The sequence below is a fragment of the Canis lupus genome, chromosome 30 (assembly GCF_048164855.1).
Source record: "Canis lupus baileyi chromosome 30, mCanLup2.hap1, whole genome shotgun sequence".
NCBI classification, from domain to species: Eukaryota; Metazoa; Chordata; class Mammalia; order Carnivora; family Canidae; genus Canis; species Canis lupus.
Genome location: NC_132867.1, coordinates 30624031 through 30647390, shown reverse-complemented (window position 1 = coordinate 30647390; position 23360 = coordinate 30624031). Strand labels below are relative to the sequence as shown.

Here is a 23360-nt window from a genome sequence, read left to right as displayed (position 1 = left end):
TGAGAGTTTTGAAGTAGTGTCCACATCCTAGTTTCTACCATTTGCTGACTTTGCAGCTCTAGTAATGTTTCTTAATCACCTGGTCCTTAGATTCCTTGTCTGTAAAAAGAAGAAACTATATCTAAACTTCGTCTATGTTGCAGGCTTGTGTGATGAAATAGCATATGTAGGTATTTAAACACAGTAGGTAGTAATAGAAGTAGTAGTAGGTGTTTGTAGTGTTCCCTTCCTCCCTTTCTGAACAGAGGTCATCTTATTTTTAAATGACTCTTCTTCCAGACACGTGATCTTGTGAAGTGCTGGGGTTTCCTCCCTCCCTCCCTCCCTCCCTCCCTCCCTCCCTCCCTCTCCTCCCTCTCCTCCCTCTCCTCCTTGTTTCTGGTAATCTGACATGAGCTGTGAAGTCCTAAGGAAGAAACTAGTGCCCAGGTAGTAAGTTTTTCATGTCCCTGTCTATGCCATTCTTTTTTTTTTTTGGTCCTCTCAGTATGTTTTTGAGCAACCAGCATACAGACATTTTTCTTTAGGCATTTATAGTGATTAATTAGATAAGATGGTCTTGGTACATTTTACAGTTAACTGAAAATGTATACCCATTTTCATGCATGCAAAGTTCCAAAAGTTTTTAGTGTGTAAAAGAGAGTATTTTCATATTTATATTGCTAAATTAACAAAATAACCATACACAAAATAATCAGAAAGAAAATACTGCTCTTCTAATTGGTGAAGAAAAGCAGAATAAAAAAATCTTTTTCAGATGGCATTTATGTGGCAGTGGTTTGTCTGTGAACCAAGATCCTAAGAGGCGAGTGGGAACGTGAGATGGTATATGACAGTGTGCTGGATCACAGATGTTAGGAAACATCCCTTGTTTTTATCAGTCTTGTGTAGTGTATCCGAATCCCAATTTTTAAATCTTTTTTTTTTTTTTTTTTTTTTTTTTTAAGATTTGAGATTATGGGGGTTAGGCAGAGAAAGATGCAGACTTTTCACAGAGCGGGGAGCCCAACACAGGGCTCAATCCCAGGACCCCAGGATCATGACCTTAGCTGAAAAGGCAGACACCTAACTGACTGAGCCACCCAGGCATGTCCCCCCACATACCAGTTTTAAAATATTGATATACCTATTCCAGAAGCTACTTGATAGATTTGATTATGATGATGAACCAGAAGCTGTGGAAGAATCAAAGAAGGAAGATGCCGCCGCCACTGCCACCGCCACACCTACTGTGGCGGTTGCTCCTCCAGCGCCCACCGCCACCGCGCCCACCACCACACCTGCCGCTTCCCCTCCACAGGCACCCTTGTAAGTTTCTTTCCTGCGCTCCTCAGTGGGTACAGAGTTTGGGAATCATTATAAGGTATAACACAAGTGCATTTGACCCTTGCACAGCATGGTGGTTAGTTAGGTGTGCCAGCCTGCCCAGAATTGAAAACCCACATCATAACTTTTGGCTCCCCAAAACATAGCCTACTGTTCACCAGAGGCCGAACCTGTACACAGCTTGTATATGTATTAACATACTGTGTTCCAATAAAGTAAGCTAGGAAAAAAAAAATGTTAAGACAATAATGGAGGAGAAAATATATTTATAATACTGTACTATATCCAAAAAAATGTGTGTAAGTGGACTCACATAGTCATTGTTTTTTAAAATTATGATACGGTCTTCACTTGAATGGGGAGGAGATCCTACCAGATTTATAGTTAAAAATGGCTTTTATTTTGGGAACAATGGTAAATGTATAAATCAGTGTAGGCAAGTACATGATTCAGTAAGATACTGATTATTAATGACTTCTGAACAACACATTCTTAATGTCTCTGGTATAAAAATGTGGCTTAGAATCTTATGTGTTTTTGAATGGATAAAAAGATTGCTCATCTTTTTTTAGTGGGTTTCCTGGAGATGGCATGCAGCAGCCAGCATATACACAACATCAAAATATGGATCAGTTTCAGCCTCGAATTATGGCAATACAGCAGGATCCAGTGCACCATCAGGTATACACATTTTTCTTGCCGCTGAGTTTTAAAGTAAAAATCTATTCATTAGAGCATATGGATTGCACTTCACAGACCATTATATTTAGCTGTGTGTTTGGCTAAGTAGTACTGCAGCTGCAATCAAAGCTGTTGAGTATATAATTGATTTGAGTTTTTTTTTAAAGCTTTAATTAAAACAAGCATACTAAATATTACATGCTTGTAATTTAATAATAGGTGTTTTTGTTAAAATCATTTAGAGATTATAGTTCTGTTTCAGGGACCTGGCTTGCTTAATGGTGTAGCTCTTTCTCTCTTGTGTTGAGCCTTTTTTGGTGTAAATGTTGAGATGCTGAAGAGGGTTTTTAGTTCTCAGCATTCAGGAATATGGTTTGTGAAATCTGCAGTGAAAGGAACAAAGTACTCTGGATAACCTCAAGTTAGTAAGGGTTTGTTTTTTGGGTTTATTTCAGCAGATCTTCTATTTAGAATTTCCTAAACTTGACTACACAGCTAAATTATAGAGGTATAGGGATCCACTACTGTAGTCAAATCTAAAGAATCTGTATTAAAATTCTGTAGATTCTCTTTTATAACCAGCCTTGGGAAATAACTACTTCATAGTCTTGGTTTAGAAAGAGTTCTCAGAAATCTCTTCAGAGCATATTCATCTTCTTATGTGTATTATGTTTGGTCCATTCTGTAATTTGCTAACAGGAAGTTAATACTGTGATTTTAATGACTTATTGATGAATGAAGTTTGGGAAGTCTTTTATAAGCTTGTTTAAAATATGTTTAACAGTTACTGAAAGCTTATAAATAAATTAGAAAGAATACTTTGTGACAATAATTACACTTCTTTAAAGATTTTATTTATTTGCAAGAACGAGAGAGCATGAGCGTAGGGGAGGGACATGGGGGTGGAGGGAAGAGAAGTAGGCTCTCATTGAGCAAGGAGCTCAACATAGGGCTGACACAGGGCTTGATTCCAGGACCCTGAAATCATGACCTGAGCCGAAGGCAGACGCTTAACCGACTGAGTCACCCAGGGACCCCTGTAATTATACTTTTAATATTGTCAGTATTGGAATGGCACATGCAGAAATGTGTTATGTTGTGGTTTATTATTAGGGTATTCTAAACCCTAAAAGTAGGCATGTTAATTGAAACTCCCCTTGGAATTTTTAAAAAGTATGAACCTGTACATCAGTGCCACTCTACCTCCCAAAAGGCCTTTGAAGTTGAAGGGAGACAGTTTGCAATGCAGTACTTCTCTGACTTTTAGTCTGTCACATTGTTCCTCATATAAATGCAATTGTCTTTAAATATATAAAGTCAAGCCTGTGTATTCATAATTTAAAAAATAAGTTATAGGATTTTTAGCCTGTGTACTTAGATATGTAACAGTTCTTCAAATATATATTATACCTATGGAAATGGTTAATCATTGGGTGTCACTACATAGTTTTTCCTTGATCAAATTTATTGAAGATATTTTAGTTTTATATCAAGTAACTAAGGATTTTTCGTAATTATTTTTGATATCTGTTATTTAAAATCTACTCACACACTTTCTTAAAAAACAAAAGGTTCCACTTCCTCCTAATGGACAGATGCCAGGATTTGGCCTTCTTCCTACACCTCCATTTCCTCCCATGGCTCAGTCTGTGATTCCTCCAACTCCACCCGTGCAGCAGCCTTTCCAAGCTTCTTTCCAGGCACAAAATGAACCACTTACACAGAAGGCACATCAGGTAAAACTTTATTCTCAAATTGTTTTTCCTTGATTTAATGTACAGATTCCTGCCTGTTTGCTTGTGATCCTCATTTTTAAATGTGAAGAAAGTTTGTTCATTGGGCCACATATTCACCCTCTCTGTGCCTGAAGCATCTGAAAAGTGGTCGTATTAATAACACCCATTTCCATAGGATTCTGTGAGGACTGAGATAGAGTATAGAATGTTTAACCAATGCCTGGTTCACCACTGTAATCAATGGTTTAGTAACATTGTATGTAACCTCTATGAGTTTCTAGAAGTCAAGAAGTGTTTCTTCTAATTTTGTGAACCATATAAAAAATTTTTTCCTCACTGATGAGAAGCAGTCATTAAAGTAGTAATGTGGTGTCAAGCAAGTAGAAAAAAATTGTCAAGGCAAGAGATTTGTAATTTAACTTTTTTTAGATTTTGTTGTCATCTTGCCTAATTTCCAGTTTTCTCATTTAATGATGTGTGGTTGTTTTTGTTTTTTGTTTTTTATTTTTAAAGGAAATGGAAGTAGAACAGCCTTGTATTCAAGAGGTTAAGCGGCACATGTCTGATAACAGAAAGTCAAGATCTAGGTCAGCATCCAGGTAATTGATAAAAAATGTTTTTCCAATCCTGTATGTTTTAGGAGACATTAAAATGAAAATGGGATTATTTTTAGATACACAGTGTTAATAACATTTGGTATATTTGTATGTCTGTATGTGTAGAGTGGGAGTAGAAGTAGTTCTGTAAAAAACTAAGGTCAGTCATCTTACCCATGCTTTTCCCCTTGAGTTGCTCCAATGCCTGCATGCATGTATACTTAAAATGATAGAAACTATGTATTCAAAGTTGCTTTACAAGCTTATCAGCCAACAAAAGTGAAAAGGTAATTAGTAATACTATAATCATAATATTTTTAGTTGTTGCAGAAAAGAAGTTAACTGAAAAAATAGATACCAATAAGCAATTTTTCTCAGTGATGACAGTTAGCTTCTTAAACTCCCAAGTACATAATTAACCATAGTGTGGAGTTATCAAAGATGAGAGACACTTAAAAGTTAGCAACCTCATTTAAAATACATGCATGCTTTTTAACTTACAACATATAAAAATTTTTTAACAAATTCTCTGCTATTGAATTATTACATATCCAAACATTAAACTACCTAGTTAACATTTTTTCTTTCTCAGATTAATACCTGCTTACATTTTCAGTTTTTTCTCTATGTTCTATCCATTCTCCACCTCATGAAAATGTTAGGTCACCAAAAAGAAGGCGATCTCGATCTGGCTCTAGATCTCGAAGGTCCCGTCATCGACGTTCTCGATCTCGGTCCAGAGATAGACGCCGGCATTCTCCTAGATCTCGGTCCCAAGAAAGGCGAGATCGAGAAAAAGAAAGAGAACGCCGACAAAAAGGGCTTCCTCAAATCAAACCAGAAACTGCGAGTGGTAAATTAACCTTTACATTCAAACTTGAATTATTTTTTTCATGTCCTGGGTTTAAAATGTTTTATAACTGTTAGTAAAATAAAGCTTTATTAAAAAAAAAATAATAAAGCTTTATTGTCTCTTGTTTGTGCTTTGGGGTACACCCTTGAATTTGCTTTGATGGTTAAGCTAGATGTAAGGCAGTAATAAGGAGTGAACCAAACAGTGGTAAGGAATAAAGTAATGTCTTGAATTTAATGTATGAAATGGAAAGCAATTAACTAGTTCTCCTATACATAATGGAGAAATTTTATTTTTTTCCAGATTAACTTTTATAAAGATTTAGCTTACAGAATATATTAGCTTGCATTATCTCCTGAATCTCATCATGTATTTAAAATTTAATAAGGTATGTTATATTATTGAGATTTACTAGTTATTATTGAAGTAGTTGTTATAGTTATTATTGAAATTTTAATCTGTAATGCAAGTAGAGCATATGTAAAGCCTCTGATTCCAGGAGGCTTATTACCTAGGACACAGCATAAGAGAAAAACCATTCAGGTATGCTTGGTAGTCTGTAAGGGACAGTGGTATTAGTGGAGAAAAGTGTGGGCTGGTTGTTGATTGAGAGAGTTGGGATTAGGTCTTCTGCTGCTCACTTGCCAAGGGTGACCTTGGGCAGATTATTGCACCTCTGGCCCGAGTTTTCATAGATGAAGTCTTTAGATCTGTCCACAAATGAGCCAGATTTTTTCAACTCTTACGTTGTTCACTATCCTATTCCATTTATGGAAGTACTACCACAGTTTTGTTTTGTTTTTCATTCATGAGAGACAGAGAGAGGCAGAGACACACAGGCAGAGGGAGAAGCAGGCTCCATGCAAGGAGCCCGATGTGGGACTTGATACCGGGACTCCAGGATCATGCCCTGGGCTGAAGGCAGGTGCTAAACCACTGAGCCACCCTGGCTTCCCCACAGTTTTTTAGAATGTTTTTAGTTGTATATAGGATTTACAACTTAACCTTATAGTATCATGTGACTTGTGCTTTTTTTTTCTGCAGTGGTTTTCTTTTTATTGTACAAAGTTACAGTGCTTATTACCACATATGTATATATTTATGATTATAATTTTATTTTAAGTTTGTAGCACTACACTCTGGGTGGGACAGCTGGACAAAAGGACTACTCAACAGGATGTTGCCAGTCTCCTAGAAGAGTTTGGTCCAATTGAATCAATTAATGTGAGTGTTTATTAAATTATGTAATGACAGTGGACAGGTGTGATTAATGTCATTTTATGAAATTAAGAAGTTGAGACCCAAGCTACATTTGCCCAGCTTTGTAGAAGATGTGGCTAGTGTAGGTGTTGAGTCCATATTTAGAATTCTCTATTTAACCACATTTCTTAGGTAACCAAGTTTAATTTGAAACCCTTTTCTAGAAAACTATATTAACAAAGCTTGGAGAACTGTAAGTTTATTAAAAATTGGCAGTTGAGACCAAACTTGAATTGCCAGTTTAGGATAAGTTAACTTCGGATTATAGAACCTGTCTTGGTGTGGGGTGGGGAGAGGGGGGCAGGAGAGTGGGGGTTGTTGGAACTGGTTATTATTTATTCTATTGCTCTTTGGTTTTGTTATATTTTATAATATTAAAATGTTTTGGAGCAGATGATTCCTCCCAGAGGTTGTGCCTATATTGTTATGGTTCATAGGCAAGATGCTTATCGTGCCCTGCAGAAACTGAGCCGAGGAAACTATAAAGTGAACCAGAAATCCATAAAGGTACAGTTTTATACCTTATAATTCATTTTTTAAAAATTTTAACACATAATATTGCTTGGCTTTCTAAAAACTAATTTTGGACACTGAGGTATTTCCTATGTATCTTTTTTAAAGAGGTTATCTCCTAAATGTTAACATTTTAAATGTTAGGTTCTTGTGGAATTTCATTTTTTAACAAAAAATGGAGATAGGTTCATCAAGGTATTTTTATTTGTGCTTTAATATAATGTATTTTTTTTTAAGATTTTATTTATTTATTCATGAGTGACACAGAGAGAGAGGCAGAGACACAGGCAGAGGGAGAAGCAGGCTCCATGCAGGGAGCCTGATGTGGGACTTGATCCCGGGTCTCCAGAATCACACCCTGGGCTGCAGGCGGCATTAAACCGCTGCACCACTGGGGCTGCCCAATATAATGTCTTTTAGTAAAGTATTTTGTCATTCAAGATTTCTTGGATTTTATACGTCTTGAACATTTTTTAAAGTTTTATTTAAGTAATCTCTATGCCTAATGTGGGGCTTTTAAGTCACGACCCTGAGATTGAGAGTCACATGCTCTTCCAGTTGAGCCAGCCAGGTGCTTCTGGATTTTATACATTTTTAAAGTTTGCTATCTCATTCTTAGAATAAGCTATTTAAAATACTCACTGGGATAGAGAAAAAGATATAGGTACATGGATATTCTTCCATTAGGGGCCAGAGTCTACATTTCCTCAGTGTCATAACACTCTGCTCTACCCTTTGATTGCACTGCAAAAGGATTTTTGTCTGATCTTATATAAATTCTAAGCTACCCAAGACTTTGGGACGTGGTCCCCAGTATGCTGGGCTGTGCAGGGAACTTCATTTGGCCTCTTCCTGATAACATTATTTTCCTTTTCTCTAAGTTTTATTTTGGCTAATTGAGAAGTGAGTGATTGGAGGAGTGGATAAGGGGGGTAATGCTGGTTAAATTCGCACAAAGTAGGAGAAAAGGTCAACCAGTTTCCTCACGTCAAAGTGAAATCTGGGGATAGTGAGGCCAGATTGCTTTGCTCTTTTGGTCAGGTCTGAGTGATTAGAAATGTGAGGAACAGTTAACTCTCAAAACTGATGTTCTCCTTTCCTTTCTTTTTATATTTAACTATTGGTGCTGTAGATTGCCTGGGCTTTGAACAAAGGAATAAAGGCAGATTATAAGCAGTATTGGGATGTAGAACTGGGTGTTACTTATATTCCATGGGACAAAGTCAAGCCTGAAGAACTGGAGAGTTTTTGTGAAGGAGGGATGTTGGACAGTGATACACTTAATCCAGGTAAAGCAGTATTTAATTTCTCTTAAGATTTCATCTATTTTCTTGATTGTACATATGAAAAATGTACTTCACAATAGGAAGTGATTTTTGAGATTTCTCAAGTAACCACTATGTGCCAGTCTCTCCATTAAAAACTGAGGAAACAATGGTAAATAAGACAGATACAGTCTTTGCCCTTAATACAACTTCTATTTAGTATGATAAATTCAGACATAAATAATACTAATTGTGTTAATCATTATAGTGTAAATAGATCTTAAGTAGGATTTTTCACTGTGAAAATCTCTAATGTATCAAATGAGTCAAAGTGAACATTACTGGTACTGTGTTTTAATTCAGTGCTTCATAGTAATTTCTTTGAAAGCCTTTAAATGTTCAGAGAAGCAGTTGAGAGTAAATATGTATAGTTACTTGTGGCCTGAATATTAAAAATGCCAAATTGACAGACAGTAGGATTATAGTGGGGAAAACAGCAGGTGTGGGCATGACCTGGAGATCGATAGAGAGGTGGACAAGGAGGAGTGCAGGGTGATATGGCAAAAGAGAGTAAGTGATTAAAGGAGTTTCAAGCAAACGGAGTTGGTTCGAGAGCCAGAAAGTAGTGGAACAATGCTGGGCCATTCCCATACCTTGATCTCTTTCCGCATAGTGCGTGATGCTTTCACTTAAGGGTAGGGTAAGGTTTCTGTTCAGGCATAGATATCAAGACTCTCCTGTGTGTCAAGCTTTCTATGAGAGTAAAAAGAACCTTACTCCTCCCTCCCGGAATTTTTAATCCAGACAGTACACTATTGTGGTTAAGACCATAGATTCAAGCCAGATAAGTATATATTGAGTCCCGTTTCTGCCACTTATTGGTATGTGACCTTGTTTTCCTTGATTTCCAAATTGTTTTCCTCATATATAAAATGGGAGTAATAATGGAACCTACTTATAGATGGTTAGGAGAATTCACTGAATTAATACATATATATATAATACTTAGGTAAAAGAATACCTACCAATTGTGTGACAGGCAAAATTGGCATTCTTTTGCTTGTTATTGTTCATTCGTTTAAATAATTAATATTTGTAAGCATAGGAATTTCTTTTTTTAAAAAATTTTATTTATTTATTCATGAGAGACAGAGAGAGGCAGGCAGAGGGAGAAGCAGGCTTCATGCAGGAAGCCTGATGTAGGAGTCGATCCCGGGTCTCTAGGATCACGCCCTGGGCTGGAGGCGGTGCTAAACCGCTAAGCCACCTGGGCTGCCCCATAGGTATTTCTTTAATAATAATCATGCTGCTGGTTTTTATATAATCAGCATTTAAAAAATAATTTCTAGATTTAAAATATAAACTGAAAATGCTAAATTTGTATTGTTAAATTTCTTTAACTCTCATAGATTGGAAAGGAATTCCCAAGAAGCATGAAAATGAAGTTGCTCAAAATGGAGGGGCAGAAACCTCACATACAGAACCAGTATCACCCATACCTAAACCTTTACCAGTGCCTGTCCCTCCTATTCCTGTTCCTGCACCTATAACAGTGCCACCTCCACAGGTAAGAATATTTGGAGCACTATTTAAACTTGTGTCTGAAAGATAAACCTTTCTGAAACTTAGATGTATGTCTAGATTAATGTTCAAAGACATGAGTACATAAATGTGCATATTAGTTCATATTTTAGTGTGTTGAACTTAACTGTTTATAAACTCAACATATTTTTTCATAAACAATAAAATCAAAATAAATTCATATTGCCTTACATCTATCTAGATTATTCATTGTGTTTCAGACTTGAGGTGCAAACCTAATAGCATTTTTTATATTTGTCTTCCTCTTGTTTTCTTTTATTGGATCTCTATATTCTTCGGGGACTTTTATGTTCTGAGGAGACTTGAAAAGTATTTATCCCAGTAAGCCCGTTTTGAGGGGAAAAGAGGTGTTTTTTGAGAATTTCTTAATTTTCAATTTGTGGTGCTATCATGAAATTTTTAAATAAATGGCCATTTAACATGAAGGTATATTTTTAAACCTCTGCTATCTGGTCAGTGTGTTACTTCAGAGGAGAGAATCTGGATTCTGACAGAACATAGTTTGAATCCCAGCTCCACTGTTCATTTTCTACATTTGCTCCAAAGGTGACTTTGGGCAAGTCACCTAATCTAAGTTTTAATTTCCTATCTATAAATGCACAGAATCCCTTTTCTTTCTTGGCTTTGGCTCTGGTGTTCCTAGGTCAGAGCTGTTGTGGGGATTAAATGAGATAACGTATGTTAAATACTCAGCATGTTTCCTGTACCTTTTTTCACTTTTTTCAGATTAAATCTGAATCAGATAAATCTGAGCTATCACAAAAGTGGGTTGCCTCGCCCCTTGATTTTCCCTGTGTAAGGAGAAATTCTATGCTTTGATACATTAGTTGTCATATTTTATAAACTTGATTTCCTACATTGGCATTTTTTTTTTTGGCAAATTCTTTAATTGATCTTTTGGACATGCCCATCCAGCACAGGCTCTAAATAAGATTCAATGTATAGCATCACTCATTTAAAGAAATCTGACTAATGCATTAAATTTGATCCTCTCTCTTTTTTTTTTTTTTTTTTTTTAATAGCAACATTTTTGGGGTGTTTAAGTGACAGGCACTAGCACTTAACATGTATTATCTCTTTAATCCAAATAACATACCTCAGGGTCACAAAGCTAGTTAAAAGGGGAGAAGGTGGGATCCCTGGGTGGCGCAGCAGTTTGGCGCCTGCCTTTGGCTCAGGGCGCGATCCTGGAGACCCGGGATCGAATCCCACGTCGGGCTCCCGGTGCATGGGGCCTGCTTGTCCCTCTGCCTGTGTCTCTGCCTCTCTCTGTCTCTCTGTGACTATCATGAATAAATAAAAATTAAAAAATAAAAATAAAAAGGAGGAGGTAGAGAATCTGTGATCTTAAGCACTGTAAATTGCCAGGTAGCTTTTAGAGTTGCATTTCTCACACTTACCTTTACCATGGAACTTTTTTTTTTTTCGTGGATTTTTTAACATACCATATTCTCAGAACACCAGTCGATGCTCATGAGATAAAACGTGAATTTGCTGTCATAGAGTAGTGAACAAAAATTTGAATTCTGTTATTTATAGTGGGCACTAATTACCATCTGTTATTATATAAATGTATTCACACAATAAGCACAATTTTAGAAATAACTTTTTTAACAAGATCTTTTCTTCATCTCCATTTACCATATGGATGGGAACATGTCTTCATTATTTTTTCTTTGTCTTCAGGTCCCACCACATCAGCCTGGTCCTCCTGTAGTTGGTGCTCTTCAGCCGCCCACTTTCACACCTCCTTTGGGCATTCCCCCTCCTGGTTTTGGCCCTGGTGTTCCTCCTCCACCACCTCCTCCACCATTTTTGCGCCCAGGATTTAATCCGATGCATTTGCCACCAGGTACACTGAGTTGTTTAAGACGACATTTTTTTAGGGCCCAAAATAAGGTACACATCATAAATTGACTTTTTTCTCGTTCTAGGTTTCCTTCCTCCTGGACCCCCACCTCCTATAACTCCACCAGTATCCATTCCTCCTCCTCACACTCCACCAATAAGCATCCCAAACTGTAAGCATGTTTTTCCTTTGTGTTCACTCGTCCTCTTGGAGTTGGGAGTAGGAGGGAGAATGGACCAATATAGGGTGTATAGTATGGCAAAAGAATGTTGACTGGGGAGATAATTATTCAGCTTCACATGTTGCTGTAATTATATTCCTTAGCTACTATCGCTGGTATAAATGAAGACACTACAAAAGACTTATCTATTGGAAATCCCATTCCAACAGTGGTGTCTGGGGCTAGAGGAAACGCCGAGTCTGGTGACAGTGTGAAAATGTATGGCTCTGCTGTGCCACCTGCTGCACCCACGAATCTGCCCACCCCTCCTGTAACCCAGCCTGTTTCACTTCTTGGTAAGTTAATTTTTTTATCAGTTTTTTTTCCCCCACCCAAGTTAGGTTTTTTTTTTTTTTTTTTTAAATAATGCTAACTAACATTGATAAAATGTTCTGTGAGACTGATATTTTTCTTTGAGGAAGATCTTCCTCTTAAATATGTGCACTTGGTCTTTACCAAGAGTAGCCCAAGAGACAACCTCAAAGATGAAATCATGTTTGTTTGTCCTGAAGAAAAGTGTGGATTTGTACATCTTAATTTGGTATAGGAAAGTGATAAATCTCTGAGAAGGAATTGGTTACGAAGTCTGTGATTGATATAACCCCAGACATCCAGCTTTTTAAGAGATAGCACTTATTTGACAACTTAGAATTTTTTCCTGTCTGGACCAATTTTTATAAAACCCTGGGCTGTGGCAGCATTCTCTGTTGGCTAGCAAAGAAATTCTCTGATACATTGTAATAAAATGGCTTTATTGTCTGAGTGACAGTTGTACAGTCTGAGGCAATGCTTTCTCACCCCTCAATTTTCTCTTGCTAGCTTATCTGTTGTACTCTTTACCCACAATTTTACTATAATCAAGGGAAGTATGATTTAGATTGTTTACATCTTTTAAGAGGCTTTACCCTTGCTTGCTTGAATTATAAATGCTTATTTCATATACTTGTTACGGTGACCATCTTTTAAATAAATTACTGTATTTTGAAGTGGTTTTGCCAAGTATCATTAACACCTGATTCCCCTAATGGATAGTTAATTCATCCTCCGTATTATAACATTCTAGTCCTGTGAGCCCATTTTTTCTTTCAGAGGTATATGTATGTGCACATGTGTGCTTTCATAATCTTAGATTTTTTTTAAGGTGAGAAAGAGCACATTAGTTGCCTCTGAGATGTAGAACTATTGAACATTAGTTTGTGATGCAGGACTTTCACTTTCGCCTACACCTTTCAGTGCTGTTGGAAATTTTTACTTTGTGCATATACTACGTTTATAATAAAAATCAATTTGTTTTCAAATAGCATGCTGTCTTCTGACCTCTCTAAGACTGAGCTTAGTCTGATAATAAACTTGCTTTTTATTTCCCTTAGTACACAGACCTGGTAATGGTAAAAGAGGATTTGGGATTAAAATTTGTCACCAGTAATGTGGCAGTAGTCCTCATAATGATAAGAAGTAGTTTGTTTAATGAGGAAGTTGCTTAAGAGGTCTACACCATAATGAAAAATCATGTAGTAGAAGGAACATTGTTCTAGGAGCCAGGAAACCTTAAAGTCTTTGGATCTGTTTTGTTAGCATTTTGTTTTTCATATTTGTAATAAGATGATTGCATAGGAATCACAGAATCTGAGTTGGATAGTATTTTCTGATAGCCCCTTTCCTCCACCTCACACTGACACTCTGATTGTGAATTCTCTTTGTAATGAAATTTCCTAGTCTAGCATCCATGGATATTAGGTCACCTGAAACTCCTTACAAAATGGCATGCATTTGTGGTTTTTTTCTGGTGTTAGTAAATTTACTGAATGAAAGCTTTCTTCATCCTCAAGAGTTTAATAACCACTACTTTCAAATAACCTTGAAGAATAAGTAGCCTGCCTCTAATTTTTAACATTTAGGTCTTGAAGACTCTGCCCTTTACTTCTTATCACTACTGAGATGCATAATTTAAACTCTGCATCTAACATGTGAAACAAGATAAAGCACAGATCAAAAGTTGGTGACCTCGAAAAACAAACTTAGGAAGTTAAGCATTGCTAGAAAAATAATTATATTTCTTAGCATCTGTCATTACCTGACATCCCTCTTTGTATGTCTTTACTGCCTTCTCTCTCCCAAATACGTACTAGAATAGAATCTTCATGAGAGAGGGACATTTCTTACTTAAGTAAACAGATAGATGGATGGTTTTCAGTGCAGGGCTGTTATACTTCTGATGATGATCTTTGTCTATAACTTTCAAAATAAAATTTAGAAATTAAAGGCTTTCCTAAGTCTGGAAAGATCAAAATATGACATAAAAATGAAAACTGTTTTGTTAAAATAAGTACTTTTAACTAAAATAACAGTTGAGTTTCCGTCATGAGAAAGAAAACCTTTCATTTTCCTTCAATTAGAAATCTTGAATATCCCATAAATTTTTAGCTTTAGAGAAAGGAGACTTTTTAATGTGTGTGCAAATAAAGGAAGATTTATCCAAAAGAGGAATCACAGTTCCAGCATTTTGATTAAAAAATGCAGTAATCACATGTAATACTGCGGCACTGAGGATTACTAATTAGGTTGGGATATTGTTGATATGTTAACCAAGTAATAGAATATTAGAATTCTAAGATGCTTTCAACTTTTCTTCTTGGTGCTCTAATGTTTTCTCTTATGATAATAAAAAGAAATGCTATGCTGTACCAGAAAACTTTAAGCCTAGAAGATGATATGAAACTCCAGTTTCTTCATCTGTTTAAAAAAAAAAAAAGAATAAAAATGACACACCAGGGTGTTGTGATTCTGTGGGCTTATGTATATAAAACGACTGATGTGGGACCTGCCACAGGGTAGGCCATTGGTGATGGTAGGTGCTTATTACAGGTAAGGAGTGTCTTGGGTCATATTTGAAATATCTAAACAAGAAGATCTATACTTTGTAATTCTCATTATAGTACTTTAGCTATGATTCATTTTAAACTGTTCTTATTTGTTAGCAAAGGAAGCAAACTTTTTAGGGGAAAAAATGTATCTTGACATAGTTGACTCCTATATTTTCATGGTAGATTAGACCAAGTCAGAAATTCACACATATTCAAGTACTATCACTTGGCTTACTGAGGGAAGTACATGTTAGTCATAATGGTATTTCTTTGAAATAGCATAATATCTGTATTCTCACTCATGATACTCAGATAGTTTTCTTTCAAGGGAAGATGAACCTATCCTTGGGACTTAACTGAGTTCTTGGATCTTAATTTCTGAAACATGGCAAAAATGTTTTTAAAGTAGCAGGGGCCAAACAACTGTTCATCAGATCTCCCAAAATTCAGTAGTAAGAGATAAGCACTGGGTGTTATGCTATATGTTGGCAAATGGAACTCCCAATAAATTTTTTTTTTTTAATTCAGTAGTAAGGCCTGATGATATGGAGAAAAGGCAATGCAGTTCTGCAAGGATTGGCTTAAAGAATTTTCTGAATGATCAGATGTTAAGTGTGGTTAGTTTGGAATAGATGATTACCTGTTTATGGAATTGGGCTGAGCTACCACCACACTACCAAATTTGTAGAGAACTAAACCTCCGTCTTATAGAGATCCTGATTATTTTAGTAACTGGTAGTCTGAAAATATGAAGTTATATGATGCACAGTAATACTTCATTATCACTTAATTTTGAAGAAATCCATTCTTAAATCCATTCTTAGTGCCACACACTCCAAAACAGGACAGTGGTGGTTTCATAAAAGCTATTGGTAACAGTTGTTGATCATTTAGGAGAGAAGGAATATTAATGATAATAGCAATTCAGTTTATTCTCTTTACTGTATAAGTGTATGTGTTTACTTTTCAAAAACTTGTATAACATGTATCTCTAATATGTATAGTTTATTTTTATTAAAAAGCTCATTGTAAATGTGAAATTTGGGTTACTTTGGTGTTGCAGACAATAAAAAAAATACACAAAAAAATGTTTGTTTGTGTTACATATCTCTGTGTTACCAGTATATCCAAAATAATCATTTCAAGGAAAAATTTGCTAACTTGGACTCCTTCCTTTTGTGGAAAATTAAAGCCTTTTCTCTTGTCAGATACATCTATTCATTAATTGTTAACATGCAGAGTCTCCCTAGTTTTGTCACATTGCTATAGATGATGGTGAAATTTATAAATAAGAATTGGGTATTTTTAAGATTGCTTCCTACTTACTGATAATTTTGGTTACCAAAGATCAAATGCAGAAGTCACAGATTGGTGGCCTCCAGAGTGAATTGCTAGACAGTGGTATGATGCCCTTCAGACTTGGTTTCGACACATCCCTGCATGAACTCAATAAGCATTTGAGTTGATGTTCCCAAATTTGGACACTTCAAGAAATTATGTGTACAGAATTGGTTTGTGAGTTATTGTATACTTAAATGGGTGTGTTTGCTTTCATGCAATAGTTATCCTTAAAACTTCTTACAGGATAAATAGTTTTACCATCACATTCAGTAATTAGTTTAAAATTGGTATTTGATTTGTGGTGATTTCACTTAGCTTGGATTTCTCTGCCCAGAGTTTTTATTTTTTTATAGTTAGTGTTTTTTAACATTTAAATTAGAACATTAGAGCACCAATCTAGTATGAATAACATTCAAAGAAAACTGGAAGAAAATTCTAGAAAGTAGTTTTTTTAATGATAATACCTAATTTTTAATAGAACTTTTTACATTTTAATATTTTTTCTTGTGAATTTTGCTGTAATGTTTGGTTTTAAGTTATAAGCTGGAGGGAGCTAGTAGGTATTTGATTTATTTGGTACCCCAAAAATCCTGTTGTCTTTATCCTATAAAGTGTTCTTTGTAGGCTTTAAAATATTTGAGTTGGTACTCTTAAGTATTAAATTGGTAATTATTCCACTAATGTTACATAGTGGAATGTTTCCCACATACTCACCACAGTACCTTCAATTTAGTATAGAACATTGTTCAGTAGATAATTAACAGCTATTAATCCACAACAAATACTTGCCTTGGATATGAATTGATGGATGAATACACTGTATTTTCTCAGAAGGTGAAGTACTTCAAATGAAACACATAGGGAAGATCTTGTACAGAAACTTGAAAGCTGCTTATCACATTGTCTCCATGTCCCTCTGCGCTTCCTAGGCTATAGAATTCCAGCCTAAAGAGTCTCTTAAATTTAAATCTGTGACATACATCACTCTGGGCTTGAGGAAGGTGGGAGGGGCAGACACTCCAGGCTGTAGATCAATTTTGGTAGACAAAGATGTTGCTGTGAAGAATTTCAGGTAAGATTTTTTTTTTTCCAGCTAACATTGAAAGTAGAATTTCCTAGGGAAAAATCTCATTCAGTGATAGGTTAGCCATTTATTTCAGACTTCTTCACTCTAATAGTGCTACTTTTAATTAAGTCAGAGCTGTTACGCTTTGCCAGTTAAAGTAAAATAGCAATTTGTATACAAATTCTAAAAAAGCAACTATACATGAACTATAGGAAATAGACCAGACAGCCTATTGTACATTACTTTGCAAAAAGCCAAGGAGTCATTTTAAAATAATCTGTGTCTGATTTCTCTCTATTTAAAATTCTGGTTTTCACATATTGGATTTTATGAAAACCTGATGTACTCCTGTGCTAAAAACAGATCCAACTCTCGGTATACCTGCACTATTAAAAATTCAAATTTCTCTTAAAATCTCTCGTTAACATTCTAGTCACGGTTTTTTGTTTTTGTTTTTGGTGTAATCTTAATGTATAATACTAAAATGTGCTTTCTCATTCTTTGAAAACTAGCTCCTTACTCTTTTGTTCTCCCCAGCTCCCAACATACTACCTGTTAAAAGAATTGCCTGGGAGTCTTTTCAAAATAGTTATACTCTAAATGTTACTAAATAGTAAATCTAGGCAAAGGAAAGACATGTATGGGTTGTACTATTATTTCCATTTTCTGAAGGTCTGGGATGAAAAGACAGTGATTTTTAAAAATTACGTGTATGCATACCAAGGGATTTCAGGATATCAGTAGGAGAGAGAAGAGTGATAATTTTTTTTCCTTGTGTGGGAAAATTTTATTTTAGGTTCATGCAAATACCACAGTCACATTCATTTTATTGGGATCAGATCAAAAAAGGTGGAACTGCAACTAAGAACAGAAAAGGAGGTTGTGAAAGAAAATTCCAGCCTTTCTCAAAATAAATTTCAGATCTTTGTAAGTTAACAGCAGAAAGACACTCCGCATCCTGGGGGAGAGACCTGGACCTTATAGCCTCTGCTCTTGGCCTCCTGAGAGAGATTTTCTCCTTGATGAGTTTGGTCGTCATCTCTGCCACCACCATTCATTTGAGCGTTTCAACATTTGTCTATTCAGTACCTTATTGTGTCCCAGGCACCCTTCAGGGTGCTAGAGATAACCCGAATGAACGAAAAAAAGCCTGTCTTTTTAGAGCTTATATTCTAGGAGGGACTTAGATAATAAACTAGTGTTTTCACATGGAGATTAATCCTATAAAGAATGAAGCAGGAAACACTTAGGGATTGGAAGAATGTCACAAGGGATGTGCTGTTTTAACAAGGATGGCTCAGGAGGGCATCTAAGAAGGTAATATGGAGAGAAATGATGGGGAAAAGCCATTGAAGTAGAGGAAAGACATTTCAGGTAAAAGACCAAAAGGAGGCCAGGATTGAGAATGAACTTGGCTTGTTTGAGGGGGGACCCAGTGACCTAGTGTGGCTGAAGCAGGGTGAAAAAAGAGTGTCAGGCAATCAGTTCAGAGAATGTCAAGGGCCTGGTTATGAGAGCAATGGGGAATATTGTAGTTATAACTGATGTATATTTTTTAAAGGATGACAGTTCTATATAGAAAACAGACTATAGGAGTTGGTAAGAGTGGAAAGGAGACTCTAGATGCTGTTGCAGTCCATGAGATGCAGGCTAGCCACTTGCATTGGGGGTGATAAAGTGAGGAAATGATGTAATTGGGCACTGAATTATTTTGCAGATTGGGCCTCCTTACTAAGTTATTATTTAAATACGGGATGAGAGAAGGGAGTCAAGAATGAGTTTTTGACATGAGCAGTTGATAGGATGTAATTTTCCATCCCTGAAGTGGGCAAATGTCAAGGAGGAGTGGCTTTGCAAAGAGGATATCAGGTTAGGATGTTAGGTATTTTAACTTTGAAATTTAGGTGCAGATGGTAAGTAAACAACTTGATGAATAAAGTCTAGAGATGTAATTTCGGGTGTCATCCACAAACACATCAGCAAAGCCACAGGAACCTGTGAGAGTACCTAAGGAGGGAATGTAGAGACATGGTAAGAGGGACAAGCCCAGGAAGCCTTCAACACTTAATAATTGAGAATACATTACTGAGAACTAAGATAGACATGGTTCCTTCCATATGCCAGGAACTCTTCTGAAGAGTTTGTGTCTGTCATTTGAGCCTTACATCTCTAAGAGGTAGGTACAATTACCCCATTTTATGGATAGGGATGCTGAAGCAGAGGAAGTAGCCTGGCCCAATCAACAGCTAGAAGTGGGGAATCCATAATTTAAGCTAGCATTGCTCCAACACACCTGTGGTTTTAACCACTGTTCTATACTGTTATATTCAGTAGAGGATACTGGAAGTTGCAGCCAGTGGGCTAAGGAGGTAAAGTAGAGGGTATTCTGGATGCCAAGTAGAGTTAGGGAGCAACCTTCAGTTATATTGATGAGTCAAGGAAGGACACTGAAGCTTGCTGCCTGGATTTAGTAAAATGAAGGCTCCCGGGTAACCTTAGAAATATTTCCTCGGAATGATGGATCCAAAAGCCCAATTATATGGGGTCAGGAGAGAATGAGAGCTGAAGAAGTGGATACAGTGATTTTTTCACATCTCTGAGATTTGTTACATAGAGGAATAGTAAAATGGGGTGGTAGTTGAAAGAGATGCAAGGTAACGGAGAGTTTATTTCTAAAAAATGGATGAAACTAAAGCATCTTTATTGGCAAATCAGTAGAGGGGAAGGTTTTGGCGCAAGAAAGGAGGTGTTTGCTAAGTTGATATCCTTACGTAGGTAAGAGGGCATGGGTTCAGGTTTTGATTAAAGGGCTTAGCCCTAGGAACATAATGTTCTCAGTAGGAGTGATGTGGATACGGGTAAATTGATAGATGTGGTGGTAGGTAAGTGAATGAAAAATTCTTCGAACAACTTTTATTTTTTTTCCATGGTAAACCAATGTAATGGTTTCCATTATAAACCATATAATGGAATAGTACTTGGTAATTTAGAAGCACTTTTACATGCTACAAGATGAGTGAACCTTGAAAAGATAGACTAATAAGTGAAAGAAGGTCTAGTCATCAGAGGATCACATTGTATGATTCCATTTATATAAAATGTTCAGAATAGGCAAATCTATAGATGGAATATATGGTTGCCTGGAAGGGGCAGGAGGAGGCAATTGCCTGAAAATGGTGGGTGATGGCATTTGGGTTTCTTTTTGAGGTGATGAAAATATACTAAAGTTGATTGTGACGGTTGCCCAGCTCTGAATATACTAAAAACCACTGAATTACATACTTTTATGTGGGTGAATTATAAACTTGAGTTTATCTCACTGAATTTGTTATAAAACCCTTTAAGACTTGACAGGATTAAGAAGAAACCAGAACATGTGGATTAGATATCTAGAGAAATGAGAATGTGAACTGACTAGGAAAATTTAGGGCTACTAACCAGAATTAAGGAAGCACTTGTGGTTGTAGTTGTAAACTTTAAAAGAGACCAGTTCACATGTTGCGGGTGGGGTGACCCTCAGCTCTGTTGGTGTCCAGATGAGTAGAAGAGTTGCATCCAGTAACCATTGAAGGTTTTCCAGGCAGCTGTGGTGAGGGGGAATCATGAACTCTTGAGACAGGTAAGGAGGGGAAAGTAAAGACAATGAAGGGCATTGCTGAGCCTCATGGGATGGATAAAACCTTCCGAGAAGGGCGTCAGAGAGTGGGGTGCGCAGGTGAGAATTCGGCAGTGATACAGGTGTTTGTAACGAAAGTTCAGGACTTCCAAGAGGCAATGGCTTTGGTAGGATCTTGGCGAAGAGAGTAGAACTGCCTTGCTGCCTTAGATGTTCCCTCCACCCGTCCTCCCCTTTCACCTAGTTAGTCCTTGCTTTCCTTGAAGGATCCCACTTAAATTTATATCCTCTTTAAGAAGCATCCAACTAACCTGCAGCAGTTGGGTCACTGCCGAAGGAAGTATTACGAATTCAAACCTTGAGTAACTTTCTCGGTGTCTCCCTGTCCTCCCTGCCCACCGCTATGGTCCTTCGCAGAAAGCTACCTTTTGGGCAGACGTTGTGTCCCTTTATTTATGTCCTGGGATTTCCAGGTGCACATTGGACTCCAGCCATGATACCACCTTCCCCTCTCTCACTGCCCCTGTAGCCTTTTAACATACCTGTTCTTAATTTTTTTTTTTTTATTTATTTATGATAGTCACAGAGAGAGAGAGGCAGAGACACAGGCAGAGGGAGAAGCAGGCTCCATGCACCGGGAGCCCGACGTGGGATTCGATCCAGGGTCTCCCGGATCGCGCCCTGGGCCAAAGGCAGGCGCCAAACTGTGGCGCCACCCAGGGATCCCAACATACCTGTTCTTAATGTCACATAATTCCAGCTGGACAGCTTTGCTCTAGACAGCACTGGCACCTCCCCTTTAATCTTGACTTTTAGTTTTTAATTGTGAAATGACTGGGTTTTGGCTCGTTTTAGGAATATTCACAGTTCAGTTTTGGTTATTTCGAGTTAAATTCCAACATGTTTCTTGTATTCTCAAATTTGAAGGCAGACATTTGGGGCTGCCCTTTTTTCCTGCCTTAACATCTTGCTGTATTAAAATTTCAGACACTTTTGAGGTGGTGTTTGCCCTGAACTCTTTCTTCCCTTTTCTCACCGTACCGTGGGTATCACTGTAACTTCTCTTGTGAACTATAGATACACGTACCAGGTTCTTCCACACATTTCCACCAGATCTGACCCAGTCTCTTCCAGCTATCAGTAGAAATTTGTCCTATGTCTCCCCCAAAGTAACTTCTAAATTCCTGCACTGCATTGATACTTCCATCTGCTCATTCAGAACAGAGAGCTATGTTTCCTGCACCTCAAATTTCAGGCCTGCCCATTACATGTTTTATGTCTCTTCCTCATCTCTGTCCCCTCCAGTTCAGTCTCATTTCCGTCTCCTGGATTCTGGGGGTAAGAGTCTTCCTGCTTCCCAGTGTCTTTCCTCACCTGGCTCTCCTGTACACTGCTTGCAGGAAAGGTCTTTCAAATATGAACACGGGATGATCCCTGCCAAAAATGGCTTGGTCGTCACCCCATCCCTTAAGTCAAAGTCCAAGCTTTCTTCTTGTGGCTTATCAGCTCTGAATTGTGCTAGCCCGCTCGCTCAGCCTCATGAACCTCTTTCCTTAACTGGTAGTAATTTGTATTCACACAAATTCTTTTCTTGCTGCTTCAGTAGTAAACCTCATCTTCTGTTTTGTTTTCTCTCTCTAGCCCAAAGGCACTGTTGCAGTTCTCTTGACTAGTTATGTCCTTTGTTTTGAGACCCCGTTCATACACCCTAGGCTTCGCACTCAGGGTCATGCACACATTCGGGTTCATGCAGGCCAGCAAGCAGTTCCACCTTTGCCACCATAGTAGCTCGTGCCATCTCTTCCATCACGTGTCAGATGTCTTTGTTTCTGGTTAGGCTATATATCCTGTTTGAAGGAATGGACTATGTCTTATTTATATCTCCAGCACATGAAATCTCTTAATGTAAAGCTCAGGTGTTCAACGTGTGTGAATTTTTTTTTTAATTTGTAACTCAAGAAAAGTTGTCAGTGGCATTGCACATCCTACTTCCAGAGCAAATGAATAATTGTTTTGAATGCCCTTTAGACCTCAGTAACTCATAACTATATAGCCCATTGATGTATATATCATGTCTGCTATCCTAAAAAAATGAAATTCAGCTAGCATACCCATCAAGGGCTTATGCCATCTGGTATGCTTTTAGTTAAATACAACTTCTATTATAAAAGCAACACATGTTCACTGCAAATAATAATAATAATTCACAATTTTATCACTTCTGTGGCCTAAAGGCCCGCATTTAGGACTATGGGAATACTCTTGTCAGGAGAAGCTGTAAATGCCAATCCAGGAAGGATTAAATGGAAATCTACTTACTTACAAATGAGAGAAGGGATTTGAGTGTGTAGTGTTTTAGGCAAATAAAAATATCCACACATAATCAATGAACTAGGCAGTATTTTTGCTTTATAAAAAAGTGTGCTTTGTAGGTAGTTTACATGATTACCATAAATGTTAATCCCATTGAGTCAATCTCTGTACTCAAATGCATGTTACAAAGGACTTAAGAGATGTGTTCCTAGAGACAGGTTTATATTTTAAAGAGAAACATTGCCATCTGTTGTGTATA

The 23360-nt window shown here is 37.1% G+C and overlaps 1 protein-coding gene across 3 annotated transcripts in view; it reads left to right on the top strand.

Annotated features, from left to right (window-relative positions):
* The window catches only part of SCAF4 (SR-related CTD associated factor 4), a 62975-nt gene that overhangs the window by 31343 nt on the left and 8272 nt on the right, over positions 1–23360 (top strand). For 2 of the 3 annotated variants that reach the window (XM_072806727.1, XM_072806728.1), the window contains exons 8-19: positions 1136–1308; positions 1899–2007; positions 3579–3743; positions 4257–4342; positions 5002–5192; positions 6316–6416; positions 6846–6959; positions 8098–8254; positions 9640–9797; positions 11519–11684; positions 11767–11853; positions 12006–12197. In XM_072806727.1, the coding sequence (XP_072662828.1) occupies positions 1136–1308; positions 1899–2007; positions 3579–3743; positions 4257–4342; positions 5002–5192; positions 6316–6416; positions 6846–6959; positions 8098–8254; positions 9640–9797; positions 11519–11684; positions 11767–11853; positions 12006–12197 (1699 nt within the window). The remainder of the gene's footprint in view (positions 1–1135; positions 1309–1898; positions 2008–3578; positions 3744–4256; positions 4343–5001; positions 5193–6315; positions 6417–6845; positions 6960–8097; positions 8255–9639; positions 9798–11518; positions 11685–11766; positions 11854–12005; positions 12198–23360) is intronic. The other variant, XM_072806729.1, reaches the window with a different exon arrangement.